Here is a 13,949-nt window from a genome sequence, read left to right as displayed (position 1 = left end):
CCTGCTCGGCCCCGTAGACCGTAGCAAACTGGATGAAGTCCTCGATGCGGACGAAACCGTCCCCATCCCCGTCCAGGGCATCGAACACGGCTCGGAGGCGGGGGCCGTCCTCCTGACTCCCCACGGGCTCGCTCGGAAGGGGGTGGGTCTGGCTGAGGTCCGAGGGCTGCGGCGGGGACCCGGGACCTTCCTCCAGCGCCAGCTCGCCCGCCGTGGGCGCGGGGAAGGGAGAGAAGAGGTCGACCTCGCCCCGCGCTCGGTGGCTGCTGCTGGACCCCTGCAAGCGGAAAGGCGCGCTCTCCGGGCAGCTCGCGGGGCCACACTCCTCGGGCTCCTCAGTCCAGGAGAACAACGGGTCGAGTTCTGGAAGCGGCGCTTCGGAGCGCGGCCCTGGGCCCGGGGCGTCGGGGCTCGCAAGCTGCCCCCGCGGGCAGGAGCGCGGCGGCGGGGCGGACGGCCCGGGGTCTCGCGGGCCTCCCTCCAGCCCCGGGGCCGGCCCGGCGCTCCAACGCGCCCCGCCATCTGCAGCGGCTCGGGGCGCAGGCTCATCCGGGCCCGGGGACTCCGGGTCGGGGCCGCCGACGGCCGCTCCGAGGCGTAGCTCCGCAGGGCCCGGCGCCAGTTGCGCCGCCCCCGGCCCGTCCGGCCCGCCCGGCTCCGGGTCGGGCCCCGGCGGCTCCGAGCCCGGGGGCGAGGCCGGCGGGGCCGACGCCATGCTCCCGAGAGGCTAGTGGTGCGGAGGGCGCGGGCGGCAGACAAAGGCGCTCAGGGCGCGGCGGCGGGCGCGGGCATCCCCTCGGCGGCGCGGGCGGGCGCGCGCGGGGCGCCCGGGCTGCTGGGGCTGGCGCTCGGGCCCTGCTCTGTCCTCGCCCATCTTCGCACCGCGCCTCAGCTGCCCTCGGCCCGGCGGCGCGGCGGGCGCAGGCCCATGGCGGCGGGGCGGCCTAGGGAGGGCGGCGAGGATCCGGGCGGCGGATGGCGGGGGACGGGGGCCGAGGAGACCGGGGGACGGGGGCCGAGGAGGCCGGAGGCCGCGGAGCCTGTGAAGCAGGATGAGGAGACTAAGGAGGCTGAGGCGCCTGAGGTACCCGGAGCACTAACGCCGCCGCCGCCCAGGCCCCGCCCCCCGTCGGGCCTGACGTCAGCACGTCCCGGCGGGGTCCCAGCCCCTCGCCGGCTTGCTATAGAGGCGGGCGCCGGGTGTGTCGCGGCAGTGCGGCGGCCGCGAAGGGGTGTTTTGCTGTATGTCATATTCCTCGTTTCGCCAGAGCGGGGGTCCCGAGCTTCGGGCGCGGGACGCGGGGGTGCTCCGAGGCTGCGAGTGGAGGCGTGACGTGACGTCCCTGGCAAGGGGCGCGCGGAGTCAGGCCTTACTTAGAACGTGTTCCCGCCGCACAGCTACCAGCGGGCGCGACCGCTGCCCACGCATGGTGCGGTCGAGTAAACGGCACCGCATGGCGAGCGAGAGACGCAAAGGGACATAGCCCCCTAGGAGCTGAGCCCTTCGGGGGTAAAGCGTTCTCACGTTGCTGAGACCCGGAGGCGGCGCACGCCTGGCTCCGCGGCCCAGGGGTTGCGGGTGCCCCAGGGGTCGCGGGGCGCAGACGCCGCAGAGGGCGACGCCCTGCCCAGGTCCTGCGCGGACCCGGGGGACGCAGGGTCTGACACGGAGTGCGGAGGGGCCCCAGACACGCAGTCCATGTCCCTTGAAACCAGAGGCACGCGCGGCCACGCGCTAGGCCTTTCCCTTAAGCCTGTGACCAAGATCTCCAGGACTCCTAGCGTTGGGACGGGCGCGCTGGCCCACGCCCAAGCGGGAGGATCGCTTGCGCCCAGGAGATTGAGACCAGCCTGAGCACCAAAGCAAGACCTCGTCTCTACAAAAAATAAGACTCAAGAAGACACCCAGCGTGAATCGCCCGTCTGCAGCCAGCCTCCCGAGCACCGTGGCCGCGTTTGACAACTGACCTCTGTGTCTGGGTGTCCCTGTCCTCAGAGGGACACGGGACCTCAGAAAGGACCACAGCCCGGCGGCAGGCATGATGGTGGGAAAGCTAGTTAGGACAGGTGAGGCACTAAATTTAGCCTGTCATAATTTGTATCAGGGAAATGATGAACTTGTATTTTTACACATCATGGGCACCAACACAAGATATGGTTTCGTAAGCAGCTTTGGCAAGAACCAAAGGAACGGAACCTCTGCTTCCAAGTGTACGGTCAGGAGCAGCGTGTTAATTAAGTGAGTCATCTTCCGTGGCAGAATCCCAGGGTACATGGGAGCAGACTTTGTGAGGCTGGCATTAGGAAAAGGAATGTGAGGGGTCCTCCTCCCCAAACTATATTCTCATTTTCTTGTAAGAGCTGTACGTGTTCATGAGGAAGATACTGCATTCAAAGAACGAAATCACCAGCAGCTTTGGCAAGAGTTCAAATTTGGGCTGATGCCTTCGGCCGGATAAAATTTTCAGAAGCAGTGATAGTGATGTGTCAACATTTCTAAATAGGGGTGTTAGTGTGGGCGAGGCAGAGACAGCAGGCTCCCTCTGCTTTTATGTGCCGGCGCTGCCAGAGGCAGAAGGCTGGCTTTCTGAGAGCAGGGGCCCGCACGCTCTGTCTGTGCTAGGGCTGGAAAACGTCCATTGCGTGCCCGGCTGGTGTCCTCCATGGAACCACAGCCTGGAAGCCTGCACCTCCCTGCCTGGACCAGTTAGAGGCTGTTCATGAAAAACTAAAGGGACAAGTTCCCGTCTATCCGTCTGCTGTTCAGAGCTACTATCTGTGTCCCCTTTGTAGGCTGTGGGCTGTAGCAGTTCCTTCTTTTCTTTTCTTTTTTTTTTTCTTTTTTCCCCGAGACAGGGTTTTGCTCTGTTGCCCAGGCTGCAGTGCAGTGGTGCGACCATAGCTCACGGCAGCCTCAACCTCCTAGGCTCAAGATACCCTCCCACCTTAGGCCAGGTGTGGTAGCTCATGCCTGTAATCCCAGGACTGTGGGAGGCTGAGACGGGCGGATCACGAGGTCAGAAAATGGAGACCATCCTGGCTAACATGGTGAAACCCCATCTCTACTAAAAATACAAAAAACAAAAATTAGCCAGGGGTGGTGGCAGGCACCTGTAGTCCCAGCTATTTGGGAGGCTGAGGCAGGAGAAAGGCGTGAACCCGGGAGGCAGAGCTTGCAGCGAGCCAAGATTGCACCATTGCACTCCAGCCTGGATGATAGAGCAAGACTCCGTCTCCAAAATAAAAAATAAAAATAAAAGAGAGATCCTCCCACCTCAGCCTCTCCCAGTAGCTGAGACCACAGATCTGCACCACCTTATTATCTTTTTTTTTTTTTTTTTTTTTTCTGATATGGAGTCTCACTCTGTCGCCCAGGCTGGAGTGCAAAGGCAGGATCTCTGGTCACTGCAACCTCCGCCTCCCGGGTTCAAGTGATTCCCCTACCTCAGCCTTCTGAGTAGCTGGGATTACAGGCGTATGCCACCAAGGCCGGCTAATTTTTTGTATTTTTAGTAGAGACGGGGTTTCACCATGTTGGTCAAGCTGGTCTCAAACTCCTGACCTCAAGTGATCCGCCCACCTCGGCCTCCCAAAGTGCTGGGATTATTGGCATGAGTCACCACACTTGGCCTCAACATGCGTTTTGGAGGGTATAAACATTCAAACCATAGCCTCCATCTTCTCACTCTGTCCTCACATGTTGGAGAAAGATTGTCTCTTTTGGGCTGGGCGTGGTAGCTCATGCCTGTAATTCCAGCACTTTGGGAGGCCGAGGCGGGTGGATCACGAGGTCAGGAGTTCAAGACCAGCCTGGCCAAGATGGTGAAACCCTGTATCTACTAAAAAATAGAAAATTTAGGCCGGGCGCGGTTGCTCAGGCCTATAATCCCAGCACTTTGGGAGGCAAGGTGGGTGGATCACAAGGTCAAGAGATCGAGAACATCCTGGCAAACATGGTGAAACCCCATCTCTACTAAAAATACAAAAATTAGCCGGGTGTGGTGGCGCCCACCTGTAGTCCCAGCTACTCGGGAGCCTGAGGGAGGAGAATCGCTTGAACCTGGGAGGCAGAGGTTGCAGTGAGTGAAGATCGCGCCACTGCACTCCATCCTGGCGACAGAGCGAGACTCCACCTAAAAAATATATGTATATATTAGCCGGCCGTGGTGGCAGGCACCTGTAATCCCAGCTACTCAGGAGGCTGAGGTAAAGAATTGCTTGAACCTGGGAGGTGGAGGTTGCAGTGAGTCAAGATCGCACCGCTGTACTGCAGCCTGGGTGACGGAGTGAGACTCTGTCTCAAAAAAAAGAAAAAAAATTAGCCGGGGGCGGTGGCGGGTGCCTGTAATCCCAGCTACTCAGGAGGCTGAACAGGGGAATCACTTGAGCCTGGGAGGCAGAGGTTGCAATGAGCTGAGATCCAGCCACTACACTCCAGCCTGGGCAACAGAGCGAGACTATCTCAAAAAAAAAAGCGGGTGTAATGGCTCACGCCTGTAATCCCAACACTTTAGGAAGCCGTGGCGGGTGGATAACCTGAGGTCAGGAGTTCAAGACTAGCCTGGCCAACATGGTAAAACCCCGTCTCTACTAAAAATACAAAAACTAACTGAGTGTGGTGGCGTGTCCTGTAATCCCAGCTACCTGGGAGGCTGAGGCAGGAGAATACTTGAACCCGGGAGGTGGAGGTTGCAGTGAGCCAAGATCCCACCATTGCACTCCAGCCTGGGCAACAAGAGGGAAACTCCATCTCAAGGAAAACAATAAAATAAAAATAAGGCTGGGCACGGTGGGTCACGCCTGTAATCCCAGCACTCTGGGAGGCCGATGCGGGTGGATTACCTGAGGTCAGGAGTTCAAGACCAGGCTTGCCATGGTGAAACCCCATCTCTACTAAAAATACAAAAAATTAGCCAGGCATGGTGGTGCGTGCCTGTAATCCCAGCTACTTGGGAGGCTGAGGCAGGAGAATCACTAGAACCTGGGAGGCGGAGGTTGCAGTGAATCGAGATTGTGCCATGGCACTCCAGCCTGGGCAGCAAGAGTGAAACTCCATCTCAAAAAAAGAAAAAGGAGAAAAAAAGACTGTCTCTTCTAATAAGGGCACTGTTCCCATCGTCAGGGCCCCACCTTGCTGACCGTATCTAACCCTAATTATTATTATTATTATTATTTTTTTTTTTTTGAGACGGAGTCTTGCTCTGTCGTCCAGGCTGGAGTGCAATGGCGCCATCTCAGCTCACTGCAATCTCTGCCTCCCGGGTTCATGCCATTCTCCTGCCTCAGCCTCCCCAGTAGCTGGGACCACAGGCACCCGCCACCATGCCCGGCTAATTGTTTTGTATTTTTACTAGAGACAGGGTTTCACCGTGTTAACCAGGATGGTCTCAATCTCCCGACCTTGTGATCCACCCGCCTCGGCATCCCAAAGTGCTGGGATTACAGGCGTGAGCCACCGCGCCCGGCCCTAACCCTAAGTTATGCCTCCCAAAGACCTCATCTCCAAACACCATCCCACTGGCGTTAGGACTCCAATATATAAACTTTGGGGTAGCAACTGGGAAGAGATAGTTAGAATGGATTTAATGGACAAAATATTCATTTCTAGAATACACAAAAGAATTTCTCAAAAAACAGTAAACGAATAGCAACCCGGTAGAAAAACGAGGAAAGAATATGAATAAGCAGCTCCAGAAGAGGAAATTCAGGTGGCCGGTAAACACATGAAAAAGATGCTCATCTTCACTGGTCACCAGGAAAATGTGTCAATGTAGCCCTTGACACCAATCAGAGTAAGTCTGAGGACACCAGGGAGTGGGGATTTGGCACGAGTCGTGCAGCTAAAGGTCGGAATACTCCGGTGTGGGATCCGCCTTCCAGTACCTGCCAGAGAAACTGCACATGTCCACAGGGAGATGGAAACACCTTGTTTCCTTCGGGGGTTTGTACTTCTCTGGAAGAAGAGCCGAACGGCTTCAGTGGAGCCTGTTGTCTGTTGTGAAGTGTAGCAGTTTCAGTGAGTGCACCACACCTGCACAATTGATAGTACATGCTATGTAATACCATTTTTCATTTACTTTTTTAGACAGAATTCTGTTCTTGTTGCCCAGGCTGGAGTGCAGTGGCACGGTCTCAGCTCACAGCAGCCTCCATCTCCTGGGTTCAAGCGATTCTCCTGCCGCAGCCTCCCGAGTAGCTGGGATTACAGGTGCCCGCCACCACACCCAGCTAATTTTTGTATTTTTCATAGAGACGGGGTTGCACCATCTCGGCCAGGCTGATCTGGAACTCCTGACCTCAGGTGATCTGCCCCCCTTGGCTTCCCAAAGTGCTAGGACTACAGGCGTGAGCCAACGTGCCCAGCCAATTTTTGTTAAGTTTAAAAACACATGATCAATGATCTATCTTGTTTTCAAATGCTTTCATTTGTAGTAAAAATACCTAAACATACTTGAGAATTATATTGAGGCCGTGTGCGGTGGCTCAAACCTGTAATCCCAACACTTTGGGAGGCCAGTGGGGTGGATCACTTGAGGTCAGGAGTTCAAGACCAGCCTGGCCAAAATAGTGAAACCTGTCTCTACAAAAATACAAAAAATTAGCCAGGCATGGTGGTGCATGCCTGTAATCCCAGCTACTGGGGAGGCTGAGGGAGGAGAATTGCTAGAACCCCGGAGACGGAGGTTGCAGTGAGCTGAGATCACACCATTGCACTCCAGCCTGGGTAACAGAGCGAGACTCTGTCTCAAAAAAAAAAAAAAGAAAAAGAAAGAAAAAAGAATTATATTCAAGAGGACAGACAGAAGAGAAAGGGTGAAGTACAACTTTGACTATATCTATAACATTCATTTCCACTGGGCACAGTGGGTCATGCCTGTAATCCCAGCACTTTGGGAGGCTGAGGCAGGAGGATCACTTAAGCCCAGGAGTTCAAAAAACAAACAAAAAAACATTAGCCAGGTCTGGTGGTGCACACCTGTAGTCCCGGCTACTCAGGAGACTGAGGTGGGAGGAGCTCTTAAGACCCAGAGGTTTTTCTGGATTCCACATATAAATGAGACCATGAAGTCTTCTTTCTCTGACTGCCTTATTTCACTTAGCATAATGCTGGAGTCCAGTAATTCGAAGCTGTAGTGAGCTGTGATTGTGCCTGTGAATAGCCCTGCACTCCAGCCTGGGCAACAGGGCAAAACTCCCTTTCTAAAGTAAGAAAACATTTAAAAACTTAGCATAGGCCGGGTGCGGTGGCTCACGCCTGTAATCCCAGCACTTTGGGAGGCCGAGGCAGGTGGATCACAACGTCAGGAGATCAAGACCAGCCTGGCCAATATGGTGAAACCCCATCTCTACTAAAACTACAAAAATTAGCCGGGTGCAGCCGGGCGCTGTGGCTCACACCTGTAATCCTAGCACTTTGGGAGGCCGAGGCGGGCGGATCATGAGGTCAGGAGACCAGGACCATCCTGGCTAACACAGCGAAACCCCGTCTCTACTAAAAATAGAAAAAATTAGCCAGGTGTGGTGGTGGGTGCCTGTAGTCCCAGCTACTTGGGAGGCTGAGGCAGGAGAATCACTTGAACCTGGAAGGCGGAGGTTGCAGTGAGCCAAGGTGGCGCCACTGCACTCCAGCCTGGGCAACAGAGCAAGACTCCGTCTCAAAAAAAAACTTAGTATAATGTCCTCCAGGTTCATCCATGTTGTCACAAATGGCAGTTTCGCTCGTTTCCTGGGCTGGAATGCAATGGTGTGATCCTGGCTCACCGAAACCTCCGCCTCCTGGGTTCAAGAGATTCTCCTGTCTCAGCCTTCTGAGTAGCTGGGATTACAGGCACCTGCTACCACGCCCAGCTAATTTTTGTATTTTTAGTAGAGACGGGGTTTCATCATATTGGTCAGGCTGGTCTCGAACTCCTGACCTCAGGTGATGCGCCCCGTCTTGGCCTCTCAAACAGCTGGGATTACAGGTGTGAGCCACCATGCCTAGCCTCAATGTCTCCTTTTTTTAAGGCTAAATAATAAGGCAAATACCTTACATAACTAAATATACAGGCTGGGCGTGGTGGCTCACGCCTGTAATCCCAGCACTTTGGGAGGCCGAGGCAGGTGGATCACAAGGTCAGGAGTTCGAGACCGGCCTGACCAAAGTGGTGAAACCCCGTCTCTACTAAAAATACAAAACTTAGCGGGGCGTGGTGGCGAATGCCTGTAATCCCAGCTACTCAGGAGGCTAAGGCAGGAGAATCACTGGAACCCAGGAGATAGAGGTTGCAGTGAGCCAAGATCGCGCCACTGCACTCTAGCCTGGGTGACAGAGCGAGACTCTGTCTCAAAAAAAAAAATTAAAAAGATAAAACTAAAAATACATTGTTTATATGACCCAGCCATTCCACTCCTAGTACCTAGGAGAAATGAAAGTACGTGTCCATGCACCCACTTCTGTACAAATGTTCATAGCAGCTTTACTTGTTATCGCCCAAACCTGCAAGCAACCCAAGTACTCATCAGCAGGTGAATAAACAAACTGGCACATCCACACTGTGGAACACAGCTCGACCCTGAGGAGGACCCGGCAAGGAGCCCAGCTCGACCCTGAACAGGACCCGGCATGGAGCCCGGCTCGACCCCGAGGAGGACCCGGCGCGGAACACGGCTCGACCCTGAAGAGGACCCGGCGTGGAGCCCGGCTCAACCCTGAAGAGGATTTCACTACTGACACACACGACATCACAGGTGAATCTCGGAGCAATCAGGTTCAGTGAAAGAAGCTGGACAAAAAAGAGTGCGTACCTTATGACTCCACTTACATAAAATCCTAGAAAATACAAACACCAGGCAGGCGCGGTGGCTCACTGCTGTAATCCCTGCACTTTGGGAGGCCGAGGCAGGCACATCACTTGAAGTCAGGAATATGAGACCCGCCTGGCCAACATGGCAAAACCCCATCTCTACTAAAAATACAAAAATTAGCCGGGCGTGGTGGCGGGCGCCTGTAATCTCAGCTACTTGGGAGGCTGAGGCCACCTGGGAGGCAGAGATTTCAGTGAGCTGAGATCATACCACGGCACTCCAGCCTGGGTGACAGAGACTCCATCTCAAAAAATAAAAATAAAAAACATAAATAGCAACAGAGAGCAAATCAGCAGTCGCATGGGAAATAAGGGGTAGGGATGGGTGAGAGGGAGGGATTACCAGGTACACGTGCAGCCTGGATAGTGCTGAGGGCTTCACGAGGTAGACGCATCAGCCTCATCAGATTACACACTCTACCTATGTGCGGTTTGCCTTGTGTCAACTGTGTATCCATAAAGCTATCAACAAAAACTGCCTGCAAACTATTTTTAACTGACAACTTTTTTTTTTTTTGAGATGGAGTCTCGCTCTGTTGCCCAGGCTGGAGTGCACTGGCGCGATCTTGGCTCACTGCAACCTACGCCTCCTGAGTTCAAGCAATCCTCCTGCCTCAGCCTCCTGAGTAGCTGGGACTACAGGTGCCCACCACCACACCCAACTAATTTTTATATTATTAGTAGAGATGGAGTTTCACCATGTTGGTCAGGCTGGTCTCGAACTCCTGACCTCAAGTGATCCACCCACCTTGGCCTCCAAAAGTGCTGGAATTATAGGCATGAGCCACTGCACCTGGCCAGACAACTGTGAAAACTACATTAACATTTCATATTCAGTAAATAAACTTAGAGCGAAGTCACTTTTAGGACCAGGTCTCACTCTCCCTTGTGGCCTCCAGCAGTTGAGAGCACAGAGCCTCACTTGTGTTTACTGATATTTTATTCAGTGGGGGAGAATTTGTATTCTCACCTTCAAATTTGGTAAAGTACATGTCTTAGAGTAAAAATAGAACATGAGTGTGTAAGGCACAACTGAATTCCTCCTGACTCAGCCCAAGTTTTGATGGTTTTCTTATTTTAACACCTCACTATGAGGCTACGGTGCCTGCTCCGTCTTCCTGGGATGGCCTGGCCACCCTGGCTCCCACCAGGCCTGGAGCCCTCCAGAGCCCCCGTTCTGCACCCTCAGTGCTCCCTGAGGCCAAAACCGCAGCCTGCAGAGGGGCCCTGAGGAGCCAGCAGGAGAGGCTGTGCAGAGCTTCGTTTCTCAGCCCCTCTACATTTTCCAAAGCAGCAGCGAAGGGCTAGTTCTCATCATCTCCTCTTCCCTGTGTAACAGTTTTCCAAGTTACACGTGATGGTCGAAGAGCCGAAAGGTAATTCTTCTTATTTCTGGCGAATATTTCTCATTCTTGCTTGGACAAACACCTGTCAGGTGCTGTCTGGCACCTCCCAGCTGCCTTTGAGGTTTCCCAGGTTCCCTGGCACCAGAGAGCGGCCCTGAGACCCATGCGGTCACTGGAAGGAACTCGGGAACTCACTGAGAACTTAGTAGCAGGGTGTGTGTGGGTCATGGCAACACTGGTCAGTGCCAGCCAGAAACCCGTGATGGATGGTCTGCTGACACATTTTCTAGAAGAAGCCTCTCTCCCAGCCCACAGCGGCTGTTGGAGTGGCCACATTCATAAGGTGAGGCCAACCTTCAGCCACTGTTTATTCTTTATTTTATTTTTTAATTATTTAATTATTATTAGTTTTTGAGACGGAGTTTCACTCTTGTCACCCAGGCTGGAGTACAATGGCGTGATCTTGGCTCGCCGCAACCTCTGCCTCCATCAGGCTGGTCTCGAACTCCTGACCTCAGGTGATCTGCCCGCCTCGGCCTTCCAAAGTGCTTGGATTACAGGTGTGAGCCACCGCACCTGGCCGACGCACTATTTTGTATTTATTTATTTTGAGACAGAGTCTCGCTCTGTCACCCAGGCTGGAGTGCAGTGGTGCAATCTCAGTTCACCACAACCTCTGCCTCCCGGGTTCAAACAATTCTCGTGCCTCAGTGTTCTGAGTAGCTGGGACTACAGGCACGTGCCACCATGCCTGGCTAATTTTTATATTTTTTTAGTAGAGATGGGGTTTTCGCCATGTTGGCCAGGCTGGTCTCAAACTCCTGACCTCAGGTGATCTGCCCGCCTTGGCCTCCCAAAGCATTGGGATTACAGGCGTGAGCCAACATGCCCAGCCTGGTTTTTGTTTTTATTTTTTTATAGAGACAAGGTCTTGCTATGTTGCCAAGGCTGGTCTTGAATTCTAGGCTCAAGTGATCCACTGACCTTGACCTTCCAAAGTGCTAGGATTACAGGCCTGAACCACCATGCCTGGCTTTTTTTTTTTTTTTTTTTTTTTTTTGAGATGGAGTCTCGCTCTGTCACCCAGGGTGGAGTGCAGTCCTGCGATCTCAGCTCACTGCAAGCTCCGCCTCCCAGGTTCAAGCAATTCTTCTGCCTCAGCCTCCCAAGTAGCTGGGATTACAGGCGAGCGCCACCACACCCAGCTAATTTTTGTATTTTTAGTAGAGAGAGAGTTTCACTATATTGTTTCACTGTATTGGCCAGGCTGCTCTCAAACTCCTGATCCACCCGCCTTGGCCTCCCAAAATGCTGGGATTACAGGTGTGAGCCACCATGCCTGGCATTATTTATTTATTTATTCATTAAGATGGAGTCTCATTTTGTTGCCCAGGCTGGTCTTGAACTCCTGGGCTCAAGTGTTTTGCCAGCCTCAGCCTCCCAAAGTGCTGGGATTACAGGCGTGAGCCACCATGCCCGGCCCTACCACAGTTTATTGCACAAGAGCCAGATTTCTAGCCCCAAAGGTAAACTTACATCTTTCCTCAGGAATGTGGACGTGAGGCCGGCAGAAGGAACGCTGTCCCTCTCTTCAGTGGCTGGGCCACGGCTTGCGGAGGCAGCTGCTGGGGCTGGGATCTGGAGGCAGCAGGGCAGGCCCAGGCTCACAGAGGCTGGTGGAGGGAAGGGAAGGAGGGAAGACACTCCCAGCCCAAGGCCCCGCATCCCAGCTTCCTCGCTGAGCTCCACCACATCCCTCCCTCAGAGCCTGTGGAGGGACCCAGGATCTGCCTTTGAGGTTCCCCAGGTTCCCTGGCACCAGAGGGGGGCCCGCAGCCCATGCAGTCACTGGAAGGAATTCGCTGAGCACTTAGCACACAGGGTGTGTGTGGGTCGTGGCCATGCTGGTCAATGCCAGCCAGGAACCCACAATGGATGGTCTGCTGACACATTTTCTGGAAGCAGCCCCTCTCCCAGGCCACGGCGGCTGTGGGAGTGGCCACATTCATAAGGTGAGGCCAACCCTCAGCCACCTAAAAAGCCAACTCAGCAGTTATAAGCTCCACACTGTGTTTTCCAAATGGGGCAGGAGTGAACTACAAGATACAGATCTTCTCTCCACCTCGGCCAGGCGCCGTGGCTCACGCCTGCAGTCCTGAGGTGGGCAGATCACATGAGGCCAGGAGTTCAAGACCAGGCTGGGCAGCCGGGCGTGGTGGCTTACGCCCGTAATCCCAGAACTTTAGGAGGACGAGGTAGGTGGATTGCCTGAGCTCAGGAGTTTGAGACCAGCCTGGGCAACACTGTGAAACCTCGTCTCTAGTAAAATACAAAAAATTAGCTGGCTGTGGTGGCATGCACCTGTAGTCCCAGCTACTTGGGAGGCTGAGGCAGGAGAATCACTTGAACCCAGGAGGCAGAGGTTGCAGTGAGCTGAGATGGCGCCACTGCACTCCAGCCTGGGTGACAGAGCGAGACTCCATCTCAAAAAAAAAAAAAACAAAACAAGACCAGCCTGGGCAACATGGCAAGACCTTGTCTCTACAAAAAATACAAAAAACATCCAGGCATGGCGGTGTGTGCCTGTGGTCCCAGGTACCCAGGAGGCTGAGGTGGGAGGATCGCTTGAGCCCAGGAGTTTGGAGGGTGCAGTGAGTTATGTTTATGCCACTGCACTCCAGCCTGGCTGACAGAGCCAGACCCTGTCTCTGACAAAAACAAAACAAAACAAAACAAAAAACAAATCGTTTTTCCCCCTTGTCAGGAAGTAAAAGCCTGAATACATTCAGCGTCTGGTGTGACAGTGAGCTGGGAGCTCGGAGGAACAGAGTGGGGACCACAGGGCTGAGGGGCATCCCTGATGGGAGCTGCTCCCCTCCTGTGAGGGCAGCCACAGGGGCCCTGGTGGGTACAGCCACACACCTCCCTCCAGCCTCCTGCTGCTCAGCACCTCCCACGTGCAGCAGGGCTGGGGGCCTTGTCGATAGAGGAGGAAAGCTGTGGCAGTGACCAAACCCAGGAGAGAGGCAACCAGTGGCCTGGCTGGTCCTGGGCCCAACATTCAGTGTCGGCTGCATCTGAGCATGCAGCCTCTGCCAAGGGAGCAGCACCCTGCCTGTAGACTGGGGCTTCCAGCATGAGGCAGGAAGAGTGTTCTAAACGTCACAGAAAGCCTGGCGCGGTGGCTCACGCCTGTAATCCCAGCACTTTGGGAGGCTGAGGCGGGCGGATCACCTGAGGTTGGGAGTTCAAGACCAGCCTGGGCTAACATGGTGAAACCCCGTCTCTACTAAAAATACAAAATTAGCCGGTCATGGTGGCGGGCGCCTGTAATCCCAGCTACTTGAGAAGCTGAGGCAGGAGAATTGCTTGAACCTGGGACGCGGAGGTTGCAGTGAGCTGAGATCGCGCCACTGCACTCCAGCCTGGGCAACAAGAGCGAAACACTCTCAAAAAAAAATAATAGGCTAGATGCGGTGGCTCACGCCTGTAATCCCAGCACTATGGGAGGCCGAGGCAGGCGGATCACAAGGGCAGGAGATTGAAACCATCCTGGCTATTATGGTGAAACCCCATCTCTACTAAAAATACAAAAAATTAGCCGGGCGTGGGGGCGGGCGCCTGTAGTCCCAGCTACTAGGGAGACTGAGGCAGAATAGCGTGAACCCGGGAGGTGGAGCTTGCAGTGAGCCGAGATTGCACCACTGTACTCCAGCCTGGGCAACAGAGCGAGACTCCATCTCAAAAAATAAAAAAT

The 13,949-nt window shown here is 54.5% G+C and overlaps 1 protein-coding gene across 2 annotated transcripts in view; it reads right to left on the bottom strand.

Annotated features, from left to right (window-relative positions):
- Nucleotides 1-1,083, bottom strand: part of RAB11FIP3 (RAB11 family interacting protein 3) — a 98,064-nt gene extending 96,981 nt beyond the window's left edge. For both annotated transcript variants that reach the window (XM_055364754.2, XM_055364755.2), the window contains exon 1: nt 2-1,083. In XM_055364754.2, the coding sequence (XP_055220729.1) occupies nt 2-715 (714 nt within the window). In that variant the 5' untranslated portion in view covers nt 716-1,083. The remainder of the gene's footprint in view (nt 1) is intronic.
- Between the last annotated feature and the right edge of the window lie 12,866 nt (nt 1,084-13,949).

Source organism: Gorilla gorilla, chromosome 18 (assembly GCF_029281585.2).
Source record: "Gorilla gorilla gorilla isolate KB3781 chromosome 18, NHGRI_mGorGor1-v2.1_pri, whole genome shotgun sequence".
Taxonomy (NCBI): domain Eukaryota; kingdom Metazoa; phylum Chordata; class Mammalia; order Primates; family Hominidae; genus Gorilla; species Gorilla gorilla.
The sequence above is the reverse complement of the archived record's forward strand: the minus strand, read 5'-3'. Positions and strand labels throughout refer to the sequence as shown.